The 20391-nt window shown below is 34.0% G+C and overlaps 4 protein-coding genes across 5 annotated transcripts; 3 read left to right on the top strand and 1 right to left on the bottom strand.

Annotated features, from left to right (window-relative positions):
- Window positions 1–1598: 1598 nt before the first annotated feature.
- Window positions 1599–2700, top strand: LOC137629022 (cuticle protein 64-like). The gene is made up of 3 exons (XM_068360283.1): window positions 1599–1886; window positions 2190–2344; window positions 2570–2700. The coding sequence occupies exons 1-3, from the start codon at window positions 1866–1868 to the stop codon at window positions 2652–2654; spliced, it is 261 nt and encodes an 86-aa protein (XP_068216384.1). The 5' UTR covers window positions 1599–1865; the 3' UTR covers window positions 2655–2700.
- Window positions 2701–5837: 3137 nt separating this feature from the next.
- LOC137629020 (uncharacterized) lies at window positions 5838–20364 on the bottom strand. Of its 2 annotated transcripts, none has more exons than XM_068360279.1 (3): window positions 20294–20364; window positions 19837–19985; window positions 5838–5960 (listed from the first exon to the last, which is right to left on the bottom strand). In XM_068360279.1, the coding sequence occupies exons 1-3, from the start codon at window positions 20312–20314 to the stop codon at window positions 5864–5866; spliced, it is 267 nt and encodes an 88-aa protein (XP_068216380.1). In that variant the 5' UTR covers window positions 20315–20364; the 3' UTR covers window positions 5838–5863. The 2 variants fall into 2 exon arrangements, with proteins under 2 accessions (XP_068216380.1, XP_068216381.1); XM_068360280.1 differs by lacking the exon at window positions 5838–5960 and adding an exon at window positions 19539–19638.
- LOC137629021 (keratin, type I cytoskeletal 14-like) lies at window positions 7702–8580 on the top strand. The gene is made up of 3 exons (XM_068360281.1): window positions 7702–7742; window positions 8067–8221; window positions 8445–8580. The coding sequence occupies exons 1-3, from the start codon at window positions 7722–7724 to the stop codon at window positions 8527–8529; spliced, it is 261 nt and encodes an 86-aa protein (XP_068216382.1). The 5' UTR covers window positions 7702–7721; the 3' UTR covers window positions 8530–8580.
- LOC137629017 (uncharacterized) lies at window positions 14438–15336 on the top strand. The gene is made up of 3 exons (XM_068360275.1): window positions 14438–14494; window positions 14864–15033; window positions 15224–15336. Exons 1-3 carry the CDS (start codon window positions 14474–14476, stop codon window positions 15300–15302), a joined length of 270 nt encoding a protein of 89 aa, XP_068216376.1. The 5' UTR covers window positions 14438–14473; the 3' UTR covers window positions 15303–15336.
- Window positions 20365–20391: the final 27 nt, after the last annotated feature.

The raw sequence follows: 20391 nt of genomic DNA, 5'->3' as shown, positions 1-20391 counted from the left end.
TCAGTGGATTAGTTTTTATTATTGATTAGAATTTCTTCCAATAAAAGTAATATAAGAAAATGAACCTACGATTGAGCGAAGAGAGTTCATGCTTGAAGGATTTTCGTTTGGATGCTTCTGCTGCGATGCCCAGAGAGTGGAGTGCCTTCCTCGCTTTCTGCTCGGGTATTTATACCCAGTGGGCATCTTGCGTCCTTGCAAAGGCGTTCCCAGGTTACCTTGGTAGACACGTTAATTGCATAGACACGTTTTTTACCTGCTTTTTTTTCAGTGTGAAAAACTTATTTGACACGTGAAAAACTCAACATTTTTCCACCTGAAATAAAACTATTCTAGAACCTTAGGCTGTTGTATCCTTGCAAATGCAAATTTATGCCTCCACCAGAAACCTACGTTGCAAATAACCTATAAAAGTGTTGATGGGAACAACAAACGCATCCGCAGAGAGCTAATTTATTTACGATCGCAATTTCAAATATATATATATATATATATATATATATATATATATATGTGTGTGTGTGTGTGTGTGTGTGGAAATAACCTATAAACATATTGTTATTGTTATTATTATTATGATTATTATTATTATTATTATTATTATTATTATTATCATTATTATTACTACTACCACTACTACTACTACTACTACTACTACTACTACTACTACTTGCTAAGTTACAACCCTAGTTGGAAAAGCAGGATGTTATAAGCCCGGGGCTTCCACAGGGAAAATAGCCCAGTGAGGAAAGGATACAAGGAGATAAATAAACTATAAGATAAGTAATGGACAATTAAAATATTTTAAGAACAGTTACAACATTAAAATAGATCTTTCAAATATAAATTGTAAAAACTTTGAAAAAAAGAAAAACGAGAGGAAGAAAAATAAGATAAAATAGTGTGCCCAAGTGTACCCTCAAGCAAGAGAACTCTAACCCAAGACAGTGAAAGACCATGGTACAGAGGCTATAGCACTACCCAAGACTAGAGAGTAATGGTTTGATTTTGGAGTGTCCTAGAAGAGCTGCTTACCATAGCTAAAGGGTCTCTCCTACCCTTACCAAGAGGAAAGTAGCCACTGAACAATTACAGTACAGTGATAAGTCCCTTGAGCGAAGTAGAATTGTTTGGTAATCTCCAATAACTCGATAGTGGTAGTATCTCAGCGAGTGGCTGGTGCCCTGGCCAACCTGCTACCTATTGTTGAGTATAAGAAGAGAATACAAAGAGATCCCATATATATGTGATCATGTATTGAAAACAAAACTAGAAAATAGATGTCTGATTATCGGTATATTTTTAAGGAAATGATATTATAACGAAGGTTGAAATGAAGGGTGCTTCCCAAAACGCAATTTTCAACTAGTTACACTTCTCAGAGGAACTTCATAAAAGAAAATTATTTTAAAGTTCAATTAAAAAAATATTGCTCAAGAAGATATAAGCAACATGAATAGTCAATCTAGGAATAAATCAGCTAAAAGGATTTTGTTGTTTGAAAGTTATACGTCGGCTTAGAAGCAAATTTGAAAGAAATATGTGGAAATAGAAATATCTGCACAAAGAGTAGATTCTAAGACCTGAAGTTGAGCGAAATTATCTCTGCGTCACATCACAGTTTAGTTGTCCTTCCACTTGGAAGAACAGATCCTAGAATCGAACCAGATTTAGCAGATGAAAGCAGAAAAGGAGGAGGAAAAAATGGCACAAAAACCCGTTACTTCAGAGGAACCTCCTTTCGGAGGCGCTTTTAGCCGACTCATTCTCCCCAAGGGCGTAAGATCCCGACGGGTATAAATACCGGCGGAGAACACGTCCATTGCATAATCCTTCTTCAGGAGTCCCAGAAGACACATCCAGACATGAACTTCCTTCGCCCAATCGTGAGTTTATTTCAATGAAAAAAGTTTTGCAATTTTGAAAATATTAATTCCTTTCAGTAGATTGCATAAAAATACATTTGCTTTATAGAAAACTCAGAATCTAAAATTCTAATACGAGATCATTTTGATTACACATCCTCTCTTAATTTTTACTGAAATCAACATTAATTTGGTCTTAGAATCCTTTTAGCTTTTAACCAAATTGGATAATCTTATTTTTATATGAGATAATATATGCAGATCCTTCCCACCAACTCATGGACTCCTTAATGTTTTCATTTTTCCTTCGTGATCTCTTATCAGTTTGTGGTGGCCATTGTTTTGGCCGTGGTCTGCTCGATCTCCGCCTTCCCTGATCCATCAGGTGGATATGGCGGATTAGGTGGATTTGGCGGTGGAATCGGCCATGGATTGGGAGGCGGTTTCGGCCATGGATTAAGCACAGTCTCTGTTGTTCGGTAGGATAATTATGTCTTTCTTGCAGGTTATTTTTGTGAGATCGTTTCGACTGAAGAAAATATTGGAATTTATTCAGTATTTTCTCTATTTTCAATTGATTTACAATGGAAAAAAATAAAAAATTAATCCCAGCATCAGGAATCATAAGGATTCCCACTTTGGAACTTCATAAGAGATTGCCACATGAGTCTCGAGTCTAATTCCCTTCTTGGTCATCACCTCAGACCCGTCGTTACCAGAGTCGTCGGCGTCAGCAGTGGAATCGGACACGGGGGATTTGGTGGAATCGGAGGTGGTTATGGATGGTAGAATTCCCCCTTATGGTAAACGAAGAATTGATAATGTAATAAACTAAGATAATTAGAGTATCATGATTTTCTTTCAAATCCTACATTCATTAAATGAATATCAGTGTATCTACTGTAATGAGACTATCCTCACTTGGGTTTCAATTTTTTTTTCTTTCATTGAAGATTTGAAAAATTGAATCTTCAAACTCTTCTTACTGTACGACGTTAAGGTATCATTACTCAGAAACTGTGTGTGTGTGTGTGTATATATATATATATATATATATATATATATATATGTATATATATATATATATATATATATATATATATATATATATATATATATATATATATATATATATACAGTGTGTTCATAATAAGATCATGATCTAATTTTAGGAGGCTTCCTGGTTTTTACTCCGGAAGCATGATACTCTTCTACCATCTTCAGATTCTGTTAATGAGGATATCCAGTGGAATGTCACCATGAACAGGTTTATAATCCTGGTGAATGCAGGCTGCTTTTTTAATTGACGAATTACAAGGGTATTCTATAGTGGATATCCTAGTTTTTTATGCGATTTGTTTGTGGTCATTATATTTTATTCTAAACATTGTCATCTTCATTTTTCATTTCTCCTATTCTTTTTCCCTTTGAAGAGAGGTAGGAATGAGTTGAAGGCAGCAAGTGTTCAATTCCATTGTTTATGCAAAACGCTTTTGTAGTTTAGGGTTGTTCCTCAGGGTAGTGTTCAGGGCCCATTACTTTTCCCACTATATACACATGACATGTGGTTTGGCCTAGAAAACAAGTTGTTGCATATACAGATCATGCTACAATCTCCTGAAGATAGATCTGGGTTGCTGAATCCCTTAATAGAGATCTAGTTAAAACTAGTGCATGGTGCAAGTTATGGTGCATGAAGTTGAATCCTAACAAAAATCAAACTATGATTGTAAGTACGTCAAGGACAGTGGTTCCTCAACATCTAGACCTCAACATTTTTAATGTTTCTTTAACTCTGTATTACTTAAAATTTTAGGTGTTATTTTCGACAGCAAATTTACTTTTGAGAAACACATTAAGTTTGTGTCTTCTTCAATTGCACAAAAGTTAGCTAATTGAGAAAGTCTTTTAAGATTTCCGGTGATCAGTCTATTCTGAAAAGTGTTTAAATTTTTTCATTCTATCGACGTCAATGACCTTAGATGTCAGGATGCCAGAAAACCTCAAATCAATCTATCAATCAATCTACCTAGTTTCGAGTATCGTTCTCCTGCCTGGTCCGCAGCTGCTGATTCTCATTTTAATTTGGTGGACAGGAACTTACGGTCTATTAAATGTCTTATTCCTGGTCAGGATATTAATCTCTGGCACCGTCGTTCAATTAGTTCATTATGCATGTGTCATAAGATTTTAAATAAATCTGATCACCCTTTACATTCAGATCTTTCCGGACAGTTCCATTCTGTTCGTAATACCAGGCATGCAGTTAATTCTAATAGTCAGGCCTTCTCTATAATGAAGATCAATGCTACACAGTATTCTAGAATTTTTATTCCAGCATTGACCAAGTTGTGGAATGATCTTCCTAATTGGCTATTTCAATTGGTGGAACTTCAAAAGTTCAAATTTGCTGTAAAGGTTTTTATGTTGAACAGGCCGACGCAAGTTTTTTTTTTTATAGTTTATATATAAAATATCTGTTTTGATGTTTATACTGTGTTTAAAGTTTTTATTTGAACTGTTCATTATTTCTCATATTATTTATTTATTTCCTTATTTCCTATCCTCACAGAGCAATTTTTCCCTTTTGGAACCCTTGGGCTTATAGCATCTTGCTTTTTCAACTAGTGATGTAGCTTAGCGAGTAATAATAATAATAATAATAATAATAATAATAATATTACCCTTGAAATTCCTTTGCCTATGCGTGCTTCCGCATGTACGTCCAAACGTGTATGTCAGTCAGTAAGCCCAAATGTTTGGACATATGAAAGCAATTCTAATACAAAGTATTTTAGAAGCATAACTATGTTGTATACACGGCTGTCCGTACTCTCTTCATACAGCCTCTGCCAGATCCGTACACTATATGCGGCGTCCGTACTCTCTCCATAATCACTTCCCTCTCTTTCCTGCAGATTTTCCAAGTACAAGGTAGCTTGTGCAAACCATATTCATTGAAGTACTAATTCCGTAAGTTGTAGTAGTCCCCTCTCTTCACTTGTGTTGTGGAGTTCTCAGTGAGCGATTGGAAAGGAGAAAGTGAATGATTTGGGCCCGAACTATACAACTGTTTGTCCATACAGTGTCCACACTGTAATAATACAGCCATCCACACTCTCTGTATGGCCTGTGTTTTCTCTCCGCACCCTCCTTACACTGTACTCCCTACGCTCCTTCCGTATAGCCTCCATACGGAGATCCGTACTCTCCAATGCCAAACGTACTGTGTATGTAACGTTTGTACTCTTACCATACTGTATCTATTTTGTTTCTGTTCTGTCTACGCCAATTTGGCGCAATTAGAGAAAATAATTACTGTGTTCATGCCGTCAGGTGTGGAGAACACCCTTCTAGGGAGATCCCTATAAGAGTATTTTGTTAAATGATGTTAGATCATAAAGCCGTATTCAACAGAAATATTCAATTTGTAAGTTAGTACATTTTAGTACTGTTGTGAAATTTCATTCTACTCAGATGAGATAATATCATGGATAAAAATAACACAGGAAAAGCTGCACATTAATTTTGATTTTCACTGAATGAATACAAATACTTTATTATCCATAGGTTATCTTTCAACATATTGTTATTTAGAGGCTCAAATATATTATGATTTTAGTTTCCATAACAATATTCTTTTACAAAAGAATAGTTATATGTGACTGTATTTTATGTACCTTTCTTCCCGAGAGTGTGTTTTTCCTTTGCCTTGCATAAAGTTTACCCATATGTCTTTAAATCCTTTGTTTCAATCCCAGATAGGAAAAGAACTCTTTTGAGGGGTGACCTCAGCTCTTAATGCTAAATGGCTGCTTTAGGAATCTACTACAACCACAGTGCCAATTCTTACCTCATTTAAGTTTGTTGGTAGACTCAAAATTTCTTTTATGGAGTAATTCCTTGAAAATTATTGTTTCCTTTTTGATAAGAGGATAAGGAAATGTGTAATACTTATGAATTATTTATTACGTTTTTATTGGTTTTCATGCAAAACTTTACCATCCATATCCACCACCTCCGATTCCTCCAATTCCTCCGAATCCTCCGTGTCCGAATCCACTGCTGACACTAACGACTCTGCTCACCACAGGTCTGTGGGAGGACGGAAGAAGAGACTTGAGAATAAAGGGCACTCTAGGTATTACATATTCTGTAATGGTGTGAATTTTATTTACTCTATTACTGCAGAGATTAATTAATAGTAAACTTACTCAAGAAGATCATGAGAATAACCTAGAATTATTCTAAGTTCAGCAATATTTTTGTCGTCTTTTATGAACTATGCTTACCTGACAACGGTGACTCCACCAAATCCACCTCCCAATCCGTGGCCTAATCCTCCGCCGAATCCACCTCCCAATCCATGGCCATAACCTCCTGATGGATCAGGAAAAGCGAAGGTGGAGCACACTAGAGCCATAACAATGGCCATCAACATCTTTATGGATCCAGAGAAAAAAAGGGAAAAAAAGGATTCATTAAGAATTTAAGGAATTAGAGAACTGTACTTTTATTCTAAGTGATAACATAAACTGCAATTGGATATATTAGTTAGATACCTATTTGCTGAAGTTTTAAATTCATTTGTTGTTTAAATGACTGGTACAAATGACTTTTACAAATAATCATAACTACAACTATATTTCAAATAAATTAATTTCAGTGGATTAGTTTTTATTATTGATTAGAATTTCTTTCAATAAAAGTAATATAAGAAAATGAACCTACGATTGAGCGAAGAGAGTTCATGTTTGAAGGATTTTCGTTTGGATGCTTCTGTTGTGATGCCCAGACAGTGGAGTGCCTTCCTCGCTTTCTGCTCGGGTATTTATACCCATTGGGCATCTTGCGTCCTTGCAAAGGCGTTCTGAGGTTACCTTGGCAGACACGCTAATTGCATAGACACGTTTTTAACCTGCTTTTTATTCAAGTTGAAAAAACCTAACATTCTGACACGTGAAACAGTACCTTAGATTGTTGTATCCTTGCAAATACAAATTGACGCTTAACCCAGAAACCTACGTTACAAATAACCGATAAAAATATTGATGGGATCAACAAAAACATTAACAGAGATCCCATATGTATATATATATATATTTATATATAATTTATATATATATATATATATATATATATATATATATATATATATATATATTTACGATCATGTATTGAAAGTAGAACAAGAAAATAAATGTCTTATTATTTTTATATTTTTAACCAAAATGAAATTTAAAAGAAAAATCATAATGAATGGTGTCTCCCAAACGCAGAGTTAGTTCAAATTAGCTATTATACTCTGATGAAGTTTAGAAAGGAAACTATTTTAAGAATTGATTAAAAGAATATTAATGAAGAAGATAAAAACTTCGTATAAATAGCCACTCTAGAAGTAAATAAACTAATAAACCCTATCATTTGCCCAAGAGGATCCAGTGAAACAGAAAAATAAAATAATCTGGATCATTGTTATTGAATTTGCTTAGGTTTTGTTATTTGGCAAATATACATCGGCTTAGATGTAAATGTGGAATAAATATCTGCTTAAAAAAATAGGTTCCAAGACTTGAAGTTGACGTAAATTTATTCTGCGTCGCATATCAGATTAGTTGTCCTTCCACTTAGAAAAAAAACAGATCCTAGAATCAGACCAGATTTAACAATTGAAAGTAGAAAAGGAGGAGAAAAAATGTCACAAAAACCCGTTACTCCAGAGGAACCTTCTTTCGAAGGAGCTTTTTGCTGACTCATTCTCCCCAAGGACGTAAGATCCCGACGGGTATAAATACCAGCGGAGAACGTGTCCATTGCATAATCCTTCTTTAGGAGTCCCAGAAGACACATCCAGACATGAACTTCCTTCGCCCAATCGTAAATTTATTTCAATGAAAAAGTTTTGAAATTCTGTAAATATTAATTCCTTTCGGTGGATTGCATAAGACATTTGTAGTTCAAGATTCATATAATTTCAGTATCCTAAAAATACTTTTGCTTTTTAGAAAACTTAGAATCTAAAGTTCTTATATGAGATCGTTTTGATTGCACGTCCTCAACATTAATTTGGTCTTAGAATCCTTTTAGCTTTTAACCGAAATTAATAACCTTGATTTTAAATGAGATAATGTATGCAGATCCTTCTCACCAATGTATGGACTCCTTAATGTTTTCAATTTTTCCTTCTTGATCTCCTATCAGTTTGTGGTGGCCATTGTTATGGCCTTGGTGTGCTCGATCTCCGCCTTCCCTGATCCATCTGGTGGATATGGCGGATTAGGTGGATTTGGCGGTGGAATCGGCCATGGATTGGGAGGTGGTTTCGGCCATGGATTAAGCACAGTCTCTGTTGTTCGGTAGGATAATTGTCTTTCTTGCAGGTTATTTTTGTGAGATCATTTAGACTGAAGAAAATATTGGAATTTAATCAGTATTTTCTATATTTTCAATTGATTTATAATGGAATTAATAAAAAAATGAATGCCAGTATCAGGAATCGAAATGATTCCCACTCTGGAACTTCACAAGAGATTCCCACATGAGTCTCGAGTCTAATTCCCTTCTTGGTCATCACCTCAGACCCGTCGTTACCAGAGTCGTTGGCGTCAGCAGTGGAATCGGACACGGGGGATTCGGGGGAATCGGAGGTGGTTATGGATGGTAGAATTCCCTCCTTATGATATATGAAATATTGAAAATGTAATAAACTTAAACAAGTCAGTGTTATGATTTTTTTTAAATCCTACATTTATTAGCCCAATAAGGAAAGGAAATAAGAAAGCATATAGAATAGTGAACTTGAATGTACCCTCAAGCAAGAGAACTCAAATGTAAGACTGTGGAAGACCCTGGTACAGAGACAATGGCACTACCGAAGACTAAAGAACAATGGTTTGATTTTGGAGTTTATTTTTACTAGAATAAGGGCTTACCATAACTAAAGAGTTGTCTACCTTCACCATGTGGGAAGTAGTCATTGACCAATTATTGTGCAGTAGTCAACGTCTTGAGTGAAGAATATTTAATGAGTAGGCCAGACTATTCGTTGTATGTGTAGGTAAACGAAAGATGAGCCGTAACCAGAGAGTGATCCCATGTACTAGTATCTGGCCAGTCAAAGGTCCCAATAACTCTAGCGGCAGTATCTCAACGCGTGTCTGGAGACTTATATTGTCTAGCTTACCACGTACCTAGTTTAGTATCAACTACTATGACGTATTAATTCAAAGATGATAAAAAGACAATTTAAATTTGTTTTTACTTATGCATACAGTATACTTGATATAAAACATATCGGTTCAGATTCAGAATGAAATAAAACCCAACCAAATTTTTTAGTAGAAATATTGAAACCTAGGAGTTTTCAACCCATTAACTCTTAGAGCAACGAGGAATATAAAGAGAGATTGCAGCACAAATAGGACGACTTTTCAAGTTACCAATGATTGTCAAATTTTCTATAGTGGACAAATATTTGCAAAAGGCCCTCGTAATGTTTTGGGCTGGTAGTACAAAATTGACCCGAGCATTTCGTACTTTCTTTAAGTAGGTTTACAAATAGCTAATTCTGCAGGGGATGTCCTAGTTGTCTATGCAGTGTAAATGTGGGCTTTATTTTGTCATGTAAATATTATTATCTTCGTTTTTCATTTCTCCTTTTTACATTCAAAGAGAGACATTAGCTACTTTAAGGCAGCTAATGTTAAGGTAGTTATTTTTGAGATCTTCAATGTACAATGTAATTAAGAGTGATTGTATTAATTCAAGTTTTGCATTCTTAAATTGATATAGTTCTAAACCAAGCTAATTTTCTCTGTAGGACAATAGATACAATCATTTTTTATCGAAGAATGAATAAATCTAGTGGTATCCGGCTAGCTTAGTTTATTATGCTTTTGATCATATCATATTCTTGAACATTTCAAACGGTAACCACCATAACGTCCACCTCCGAATCCTTTATGTCCGATTTCACTGCTGACGCCAACGAATCTGCTTACCACAAGTCTATGTTGTGGAAGAATAAGAGACTTAGATATTTAGCTGAAGATGAACTGAAATATACTGTTACATTCTGTTAATTTTTTTTTATTGTATTTCTGACTACTACCTAATTCGGTGAATAATACATGAAGTATTGAGTCATTTTTTATTCTGCCATCTATCTACCTCAATCCTTTATTCATAAAAACGAAACTTGTAATAAAGATAGCTTACCGGCCTTTAGAGACTCCACAAAATCCACCATCTAATGCAGGATCAAATCCACGTCTAATCCAGTGTTAAATCCATGTCAAAATCCGGCAGCTCATCCATGGCCAAGTCCAATACCTAATCCATGGCCAAAGCTAGCACCAAATCCATGGCCTAATACATCACCTAATCAATGGCCAAGACTATGAGCTAATCCATGGTCTAATCTACCACTTACTCTACGGCTATAACTGACTGATGGACCCAGAGATAAAATAGAGGGCTCAATCCTTTAAAATTAAATGGGAATGTATATTGTGATGATGTATCCTTTGATATCTTTCAACTGCCTAATTATTTTATTGGATGTTTGTGGAATAATATTCTTTGCATAATCATATTTAGCAGCTTCAAGTTCATTTAAATCCCTATCACACATACTCACAGATGGCTGCTGATAGAGCATCTGCTGAGATCCGCAAGGGGTCTATACTGTATGCGTACACTGTGTTGCATCATTGCGTATTCCTGGGCCCGTCCGACGTGATCCGGCAACATCTTAAAAGGGATTGCATGTTTCAGTGGATTAGCCAATTCGAGAGTATGATCAAAATCCAATTTTTATACACCGCCGTCCATACTCTATCCTCACTGCCTCTGACACGATTCATCCCCTATCTGCAGCGTCTGCACTCTCCATACTCTCTTCACTTCCGCTCTTGCAGACTTATTAAGTGCATGGTGGCTTGTGCAGCCCTTAACCATCGAAGAACTAATTCTGTGATTCGTTGTAGTCTCCTATAATCACTTGTATTTTGGAGTTCTCTGTGAGTGATCTGAAAGAAGAATGTGAATGATTTGGGCCCAAATAATATGGCTGTTTATATAGGGATATTGACAATCCAGCAGTTGTCTGTACTGTGTCCACACTATAATTATACATCCATACTATATCCATACTTTCAGTACTGTCTGCGTACTTTCTGTGCTGCCTCTGAACTCTTTACGTGGCCTCCGTGTTGCTTCAGTACCTGGTGATCTGTACTCTCCAATGCCAAATGTACTGTCTAAGTAATGTTCGTACTCTTACCATGCAGTAAGTGTCTTGTCTGCATGCTGTGTATGCTAATTTGGCTAAATTAGTCAAAAAATTTTACTGTCTTCGTACCATCAAGTTTGTACTCTCTACATAACCTATGCGCTGCATCTGAGCTTAAGTGTGATATGGGTTTTATTGAAGAGAATTGACTAAAAATTATCTTAGGTAATCCCAATCGGAATACGTAGCTCAACCAGGAGCTAGGTAATTTCAAGTAACATCTTATGGGGGATTTTTTATGATAAGGGACATCAAGAAATAAAGCTACGATTCAAAGAATGAAGTTCATTGTTTCAGGATTGCTTGTTTTTGGCATCTGCTGCGATGCTCTGGTAACGCTATATCTCGTTACCTTCAGTATTGTTAGACTTATAACTTATGAACTTTGACCTTCAGTGGACATTTCCCAGGCAGTGACCTTAAACATAAATTTAGAGCCACCTACCTTTTTTTTTTGTAATTTGGAAGCCATTTTAAGCCTAATGAATATAATAAATTCACATATGAGTAAGTTTGCTCTTTATATAATTATTTTAGTAGATGTAAACATGCATTTTGAATGTTTACACAGAAATAAATTATATATATATATAATATATATATATATATATATATATATAATATATATATATATATATATATATATATATATATATATATATATATATATATGTGTGTGTGTGTGTGTGTGTGTGTATCTATATATGTATTTATATATATATATATATATTTATATATATATATATATATATATATATATATATATATATATATATATTTATATATGTATATATATATATATATATATATATATATATATATATATATATACATGCATACATACATACAGTATAAACAGGTTGGGCCACAAAAGTGGGAAAAAATAAAATTGTTTCAGTGTCTACAATAATATGTAATTTTGCAAGACTTTTCACCAGACATGAACAATGTGTTAAGTTTTATTGTACAAATAATTTTTAAATTGATAAGTTTTTGTCTACTGTAGTCATCGATTTATGATAGGTTCAATCCAGGTCCCTCGCTGCTGAATGACATTCGCCACTCTTACATTGGAATTGTTGACAGCTCTCTCCATCATGTCGTTAGGAATTCTCCGGATCTCTCTCCTTATGTTTTATTTCAATCTGTCAATTGTGTCTGGATTGTCCACATACACTCTCTCCTTCAGTTAGCCCCATAGAAAGTAGTCCAGCAGGTTGAGACGAGAGTAGTAGGGCGACCATGGATGGTCGGTTCTCCTTGATATTAATCGATCACCTAGAAAGTGTTACCTGAGGTATTGAAGAGTTCAGTCAGAACAATGAGGTGGTGCCTTATCCTGTTGAAACTCGACGGTGTCGATATCAAAACCTCTTCTCCTTAATGCTGTAGTAAAGCGTCTTAGATGCATTTCGGTATATCGGTCTGAATTCACTGTCACTGGATGACCATTATCTTCAAAGAAGTATGAGCAAAAAATACCATTCTTTCCAAGTGCGAACCGCAGTTATTTTTCTACACTCCGAGGTTTTTCAACATTTTCGTGATGCTGTTCATTGGCCTAAAGCCTAAAGTGCACCTGTTGCTGAAAAGAAAGTGGTACAAAAGTTGAGGGTCATTCTCAATGCGCTCACTAATGGTTTGGTCAAACTCAAAGCGTTCAGTCTGATTGGCTTCGGTCCGTGCTAGCAGAATCTGAACAGAAAACTGCTTTAAGTCACTGTGAATGATGGGGCGCAGAGATGTCCTGGAAATGGCCACTTCCTGTGACAGCCATCTGTTGGACTTGCGGGGCAACTGTTGTAAGTGGTCCTTGATGTCTGTAATGTTCACTATGATCTTCACTGAGACTTTTTGACCACAAGGGCCTTTGTTGTTGTTAATCACACTTCCAGTGTTTCTGAACTTTTCTACCAAGCGTGTGATAATGTGATGATGTAGAATTTATTTCTCAAGATGTTCGTGTTGAAACTGTCTTTGAACCAGTGTAGGCAACTTAGTTGCAAAATACAGCTCCATAATCCTGGTCCTCTCTTCCACTGAAAAGTGATCGTAGTGGTCCATTCTGCTGTCAGACAAAACTTGTAGGTGTTTTGGGTACCTCACCTGAAAACAGGAAAGTAAAAATTATTTTCTTAGAAAATATGAGTTTATTTTTTTCTCTTTTTGTGGCCCACACTGTATATATATATATGTATATATATATATATATATATATATATATATATATATACATATATATATGTATGTATATATATAAATGTATATATATATATATATATGTATTTATATATATGTTATGTATATATATATATATATATATATATATATATATATATATACACACACATATATATATATATATATGTATCTGTACTAATGTATATATATATAAATATATATATATATATATATATATATATATATATATATATATATATATATATATATATATATATATATATAAACGAAAGGTCCTTACCATGTACTGCCATCATCTTGTTCGTAATGAAACACTAGAATACATAGACCTAAACACTTTAGTAAAGTTTAGTATTCACTTTTATTGTCTGAGAAGGAAAATGGAAATCACAACTATCTATTGAGAATCTTTTTAGTGAATTGAGAAGAACAAGTGTAACTTAGAATAGATATTAGTTATGTTAAGTGCTTTGAACATTTTGAGAAAACTTAAAGTGTCTCAAATGTGCTCTTCAAAAGGTAGCATGATATTCTCCGAAAGGTTTGCGACACATTAACTTTCCTGAAAGGAATATTTTCGAAAGTGCAGGAAAATTATCACGTGATAAATTTGCGAAAAAAACCCTTTAAGTGTTTTAAAAAAAAAAAAGGGAAGCAGAGTAGCCTAATTAGATTCCTTTGTTTATATATTTCTCTAAAGTTATGTGATGGCAGACTAGTATTATTTGTTGAAAGCTAATGAAAATTAGACTAACACTTTTATATCAATGAATAAAAAGATATTGCACAAATATTGAAAATATCAATATTATCCTCTTCTATGTAAGAAATTTAGTATATTCATTATTTGTTGATAAATAGAAAAAAAGGTTGATCAAGGCCACATTAAAATGTAAAATTATGACAGTTCAATGAAAGCAGGAAATTGGTGTATAAATGAATAAGACCCGTTACTACGACGTAACTTTTTTTGTTCCACGGAGGCAATCAGCCAAGTCATCTTCCCAAGGGCGTGGGATTCTCACCAGATATAAATACCCACCGAAACACTTCCATTGCATTATCCTTTTTCAGCACTCCCAGCGAAAGGTTTCCAAAAGACAGATATCCAAACATGAACTTCCTTCGTCCAGTCGTAAGTTAACTTCGGAATTTTTTTTTTGAGATTTTATATAATTACCATAAACAGATTTTGTCATAGATGGCAAGTCATTGTGAGGTAAGGGTTAAGCTACACATAGTTTGACCTCGTACTTGAGAATTATGAATCAGAAAAGTTTTTCCTTTCATCAAAGAATACCAGAATCCTATCTTTTGTTTACTATGACCTGGTATAATAATCTGCTTTCATTTCCCCCCTTGTATACATTCATCAGTATTAATTTGCAATTGCATTCCTATTGAGTACAGTATTGCCAAAGTGATACGCGTATCAATTATATAGAAATATATTCAGAACCTTTACTTTATTTGTATCTCTTCCTTTTTGTCTCTACTACCTTAGTTGATGGTAGCCATTGTCTTGGCTATGGTCATCTGCGCCTCCGCCTTCCCTGAGCCATCTGGTGGATATGGCCATGGATTAGGTGGATTCGGTGGGGGAATAGGTCACGGATTGGGAGGCGGTTTTGGCCATGGATTGGGTGGTGGATTCGGCGGAGTCACTGTAGTCAGGTATGCTTAAATTGTTGACAGTATATAATTAAAATGGTATTTTGCTTAATTTAAAAAGATCAATTACTCATCTTGAGTGAAATGAATATCAGTATTCACCTAATAATCTAGAATGATTTGATTCATTATGCTTTATACCTTGAGATTCTCTTATGAGTGTAAAGTCTAACTGTCTCCTTCCCTGCCACAGACCTGTGGTTAGCAGAGTCGTGGTCAGCAGCGGACTTGGAGGATTCGGAGGTGGACGTTATGGAGGCTATGGATGGTAACACTGCGAGATAATACGAAATAATAAATAATAAATAGTGAAAAAAAAAAATTACGTTTATATTATTTGCCCTAAAATAAATTTAAAAAAGGGGAAACCACAGATGGTAATTGCAGGTCTTTAAACACTTGAAAATCACAAAGATGCTTTAAAACTTTTGCTCTTCGTTATCTGAAAATTCGAAATTCCAACTGGAATTACTAGAGATTTGGTACTCAAGATTCGGAGATATTCCTGTTGAGCGACAGGGCAATATTCAACGATCGGCTTCTTTGGATGCTAATAACATTTAATGGGTTCTCATAAGTTGTGTGATATGAACTCCGTAATTTAACACATACTGTATGTCGTTGTATCATTGCTACCTCAATGAAAAAATATAGAAAACCCTCAAAATGATGAGGACTTATGAATGATATCTATAATTTAAATAAAATTCATGTCTCTAAAGCATTAAAACGTAAACTGTTGTTGATGGGGCTAGATTTAAGTTCCAATAATTATATTGCTAAATTTTTAATATTTGACAATAATGGATGTATATTCTAAATGTACAGGTATTGGCTATCTTTTCCATATAAATTCTTAAATTATCAATTCAAGTTATGAAGTTTGCTATTCTTTTTCGTATTGCAAATGTCAGTTTTGTTGCACTTACAAAATATTTACTTTTTGATTGGAAGTGATGTTCTCAATGCAACTGGAATTACCCTGTGCCAATTTGCAATTTGAGCGAATGTTCTTATTAGCACAGTACTGAACCTTGGTACAGGACTACAGCAAATGAGAATTCACTATCCTCCGGAAACATTTCATGCCTGTCTTTTTCAAAGATAGTGGATAATATCCCCATCTAATTGTATATATCATATTTGAATATAAATGATTAGTTCATTACTTATTGTTAAATTTTATATTTTTATCCTATGAAATCATGCAACCAGAGTCCGTAGAGTTAATTTTTTTTTTTTTTTTTTTTTTTTTTTTTTTTTTTGAATGGAGCTTTTCGTATAACTTGAGAAGGACTGTGTAAACCTGGCGAATGAGGCAGCTACCAGCCTGAGTACTGAGTGGAAGGAAGAATAAATTCTCTAATATTCTCTATTTTACCCATAGGGCAAATTACTTTCATATTTAGAATTACAGACCATTCGCAGACTTTTGGAGGCTTATGATAAACCCTTCTTTGCGCTAATCATAATAAAAAACTCATTGCGTCCAAATTATAATTTTGTAGATAGCAAATTCAGTAGTGTGTATTCGAAGTATAGATATTTTCCTTTGAGTGAATTGGGGAAGTTCATGAAACGTAAAATGTAAAATCATGGAAGCAGAAGTTGTCAAGTCCCAAAATAATTTTATGTTGTAAATGGAATCTCAAGTAAGTTGCAATATCATCGCTTATAGTATTATAGTACTTAGATAATCATGTATTTCTGTTGTGAATGAAGTCTAGTGGACAATGGTATCATTCATGGATGCAGCGGTGACATACAGTATATATATATATATATATATATATATATATATATATATATATATATATAAATATATGTATATATATATATATATATATATATATATGTATATACATATGTGTGTATATATATAAATATATATATATATATATATATATATATATATATTCATATATATATATATATACGGTATATATATAAGATAAAAGAGCCCATAAAAGAAAGCAGAAACACTGAAAATCTCAGTCGAAGGGTGTATGTTGAATAGGTAGCCTTTATAATTACAGTAGTCTCTTCCAGCGAACAGGTTGATCATTTTGACTTTCTCTCTTTGCAGTGACGGAGCTTCGAGAAGTGATTGGAAGTCCACTGGGTCGTGAAAGGAAAATGGTGAGTACCTTGTTTATGCACTTTTTAGTCTCGCTACATTCATATAATCCCCGAGGAGAAATGATGTTAGTTTCGGGATAAATTATATACCTGAAAGTTCCGAAGACGAAGGTAATTTTACAGGCATTTGAAAACCTTGCTTTCGTTAGAAAACTTTTCTTGAACGTTTCTTTGTAGATGTTATCACTCTTGGAATCGCTGAGAAATGTATGTAGTAATTGGGAATGGCGAACAAAGGTCTGTTCTTTGAGTGAATTAAGATGACTGCTCTAATAAGAGATTGTACGTCAACATTGATGTGTCGTCTAAAAGCAGATCTTACCATTCGTTCATTCACTTGAGACTTGTCGTCCTATTTCACGTTGAAAAGTATATTGATATTTGTGTACTGCAGGCATTACTTAATATTGGGTTTTGTTCATATGTGTCATTGTTAATACCTTGCGTCTATACATATATATATATATATATATATATATATATATATAGAGAGAGAGAGAGAGAGAGAGAGAGAGAGAGAGAGAGAGAGAGAGAGAGAGAGAGAGAGAGAGAGAGAGAGAGAGATATTTATATATATATATATATATATATATATATATATATATATATATATATATATGGTATATTTGTTTTTGTCATGCTCATAGTGATATTTGAAAGTAGTTAGATCGATATATCTCTTAAAGAACTATGATAATATACTGTGCCCTGACGTTCTGCCCATCCTATCGTTTAGTTCTGGACTTGTTGTCTTGGTGATGCAACTGAATGCTGAAGATTTGTTTAGTAAACAGTGGAAGGTTTCTCTTTGGAGCCAAGAGAAACTTCCCCGGATGATAACAGCGGTATTCTTATTTCATAAAAACAACTTATTTTTTTTTTAATGTAATAAAGCTGAATCCATTTTATTGTGATATATAAGCTTATAATAAATCTTCAGAGTGAGAGAGAGAGAGAGAGAGAGAGAGAGAGAGAGAGAGAGAGAGAGAGAGAGGTGAGTGGTCGCCAGGTAACATGTTTAAGATGCCATTTTTGCTTTTGCAAGTCATTGATCAGAGTAAGAGAAAAAAGTTTATTTTCTCACTGGATTTTTTTGTCAGTGTTCAACATATCCTTTATACACAGCCTTATCTAAACTGTCCAAGAAACGCAAAAAAACCTCTCTTATCCGAGACGCAGTGTATACTTGACTTGTTCCAGAATTTGAATATTACTAACATATCATGGAAGCAAATTATACTTAATAGGTCTTGCAATGAAAAAAAAAAATCTTGATTAGGCTCAGAGCCAAAAACACCTTTATATATCTGGGACGTCTTAAAGTCGAAACAGTTGACATGCTTTGAAGGGAAATTATAGGGGGCCCATCTTGTAATCGTAATGAACAAGATAAAAATATACCTAATCTCTATTGGGAGCATAGTCATATGATATCTTTGACAAGAAGTAAATATTATACCTGATCTGTCCTGGAACCAGACACGCAATCTGTCCCGTGTACCCCACAGATCTCCACACTCCTAGAGAGTTACAAAATGTCTTTGAACATTTCAAAAAGTAATATATATATATATATATATATATATATATATATATATATATATCGTGTTTTTAGAATTACTTGCATCTAAGAATGAACCTGTAACTTCTAGAGACATAAAAATTTGAATAAAATGTCTAAACTTACTCTTTTTTTTTTCAAATTAAAACTGGTAGTATTTGAAGGAAAATATTTCTCAAGACCAATGTAAAGGGATCGATATTCTTGAAATGGAATATTGTTTATGGAAAGATCTGAATAATCCTTAGAATATTAAATAGCAAAGGTGTGAATATGTGGGACATGGTCTCTTTCAGTTAGGAAATACCCTCAAGCATTTGCTCAACTTGAGCATGTATGACATGTATTAGCAATTATATATATATATATATATATATATATATATATATATATATATATATATATATATATAAAATATGTGTGTTTGTATGTATATATTATATATATATATATATATATATATATATATATATATATATATATATATATACACATACATATACATATACATATACATATACAATTATGTATTACTGTGACACCCGAGTGGAGATAGTCCAGTCAGTCAATCAATCAATCAGTCAAGCGCTGTCAAGAGTCGACTTAGGCGCTTGATGCTAAATGGCTGCTTTAGGAATCTACTTTGAGCACAGTATCAATATCTTACCTCATTCAAGTTTGTTGTTAAACACAAAATATCTTTTAAGGAGAAATTCATAGAAAATTGATGTTTCATTTTTGACAAGAGGATAAAGAAATATGTAAAACTTTTGGATAATTTATTGTTTTCTTTTTTTATCAATTTTTATGGGAAACTTTACCATCCATATCCACCACCTCCGATTCCTCCAATTCCTCCGAATCCTCCGAATCCACTGCCGACACTAACGACTCTGCTCACCACAGGTCTGTGGGAGGAGGGAAGAAAAGACTTGAGAATTAATGGCATTCTAGACATTACATATTCTGTAATGGTGTGATAGTAATCTCAAGACAAGATTTTGAGAATAACCTAGAATTATTCTAAGTTTAACAATATTTTTGTCGTCTTTTCTAAACTATTTCATAATGAAGAGTAAACTTTAACATTATTTTTGATTTCTTACCTGACAACGGTGACTCCACCGAATCCACCACCCAATCCGTGGCCTAATCCTCCACCGAATCCACCTCCCAATCCATGGCCATAACCTCCTGATGGATCAGGAAAAGCGAAGGTGGAGCACACCAGAGCCATAACAATGGCCATCAACATCTTTATGGATACATAGGACAAAAGGAAAAAATAAAGGATTCTTTTAGAATTGGAGGAATATGAGAAGTGTAACTCTATTCTAAGTTATAATATGAACTACGATTGCATGTATTTGTTACGTTTATTTGCTAATTTTTTAAATTCATTTTATAATTACAAATTCGTTGTTTAAATAAATCTCATCAATGGCTTATACGAATAATCATAACTTCAACTATTAATTAAATCAATCAATTTCAGTGAATTAGTTTCTATTAATGATGAGAATTTCTTTCAATAAAAGTAATATAATAAGAAAATGAACCTACGATTGAGCGAAGAGAGTTCATGCTTGAAGGATTTTCGTTTGGATGCTTCTGCTGTGATGCCCAGAGAGTGGAGTGCCTTCCTCGCTTTCTGGTCGGGT

The sequence above is a fragment of the Palaemon carinicauda genome, chromosome 37 (genome assembly GCF_036898095.1).
Source record: "Palaemon carinicauda isolate YSFRI2023 chromosome 37, ASM3689809v2, whole genome shotgun sequence".
Taxonomy (NCBI): Eukaryota; Metazoa; Arthropoda; class Malacostraca; order Decapoda; family Palaemonidae; genus Palaemon; species Palaemon carinicauda.
This window is presented reverse-complemented; position numbering and strand designations above follow the sequence as displayed.

What these genes read in the sequence shown, in the direction of transcription:
- LOC137629022 (XM_068360283.1), top strand. Translation starts at nt 1,866, where the DNA reads ATGAACTTCCTTCGCCCAATC. An exon ending in TGAACTTCCTTCGCCCAATC is followed by an intron (nt 1,887 to 2,189) that starts GTGAGTTTATTT and finishes ATCTCTTATCAG; the next exon opens with TTTGTGGTGGCCATTGTTTT. An exon ending in AGCACAGTCTCTGTTGTTCG is followed by an intron (nt 2,345 to 2,569) that starts GTAGGATAATTA and finishes TCATCACCTCAG; the next exon opens with ACCCGTCGTTACCAGAGTCG.
- LOC137629021 (XM_068360281.1), top strand. Translation starts at nt 7,722, where the DNA reads ATGAACTTCCTTCGCCCAATC. An exon ending in TGAACTTCCTTCGCCCAATC is followed by an intron (nt 7,743 to 8,066) that starts GTAAATTTATTT and finishes ATCTCCTATCAG; the next exon opens with TTTGTGGTGGCCATTGTTAT. An exon ending in AGCACAGTCTCTGTTGTTCG is followed by an intron (nt 8,222 to 8,444) that starts GTAGGATAATTG and finishes TCATCACCTCAG; the next exon opens with ACCCGTCGTTACCAGAGTCG.
- LOC137629017 (XM_068360275.1), top strand. Translation starts at nt 14,474, where the DNA reads ATGAACTTCCTTCGTCCAGTC. An exon ending in TGAACTTCCTTCGTCCAGTC is followed by an intron (nt 14,495 to 14,863) that starts GTAAGTTAACTT and finishes CTACTACCTTAG; the next exon opens with TTGATGGTAGCCATTGTCTT. An exon ending in GGCGGAGTCACTGTAGTCAG is followed by an intron (nt 15,034 to 15,223) that starts GTATGCTTAAAT and finishes TCCCTGCCACAG; the next exon opens with ACCTGTGGTTAGCAGAGTCG.
- LOC137629020 (XM_068360279.1), bottom strand. Translation starts at nt 20,314, where the DNA reads ATGAACTCTCTTCGCTCAATC. An exon ending in TGAACTCTCTTCGCTCAATC is followed by an intron (nt 19,986 to 20,293) that starts GTAGGTTCATTT and finishes GTATCCATAAAG; the next exon opens with ATGTTGATGGCCATTGTTAT. An exon ending in GGTGGAGTCACCGTTGTCAG is followed by an intron (nt 5,961 to 19,836) that starts GTAAGAAATCAA and finishes GTCCTCCCACAG; the next exon opens with ACCTGTGGTGAGCAGAGTCG.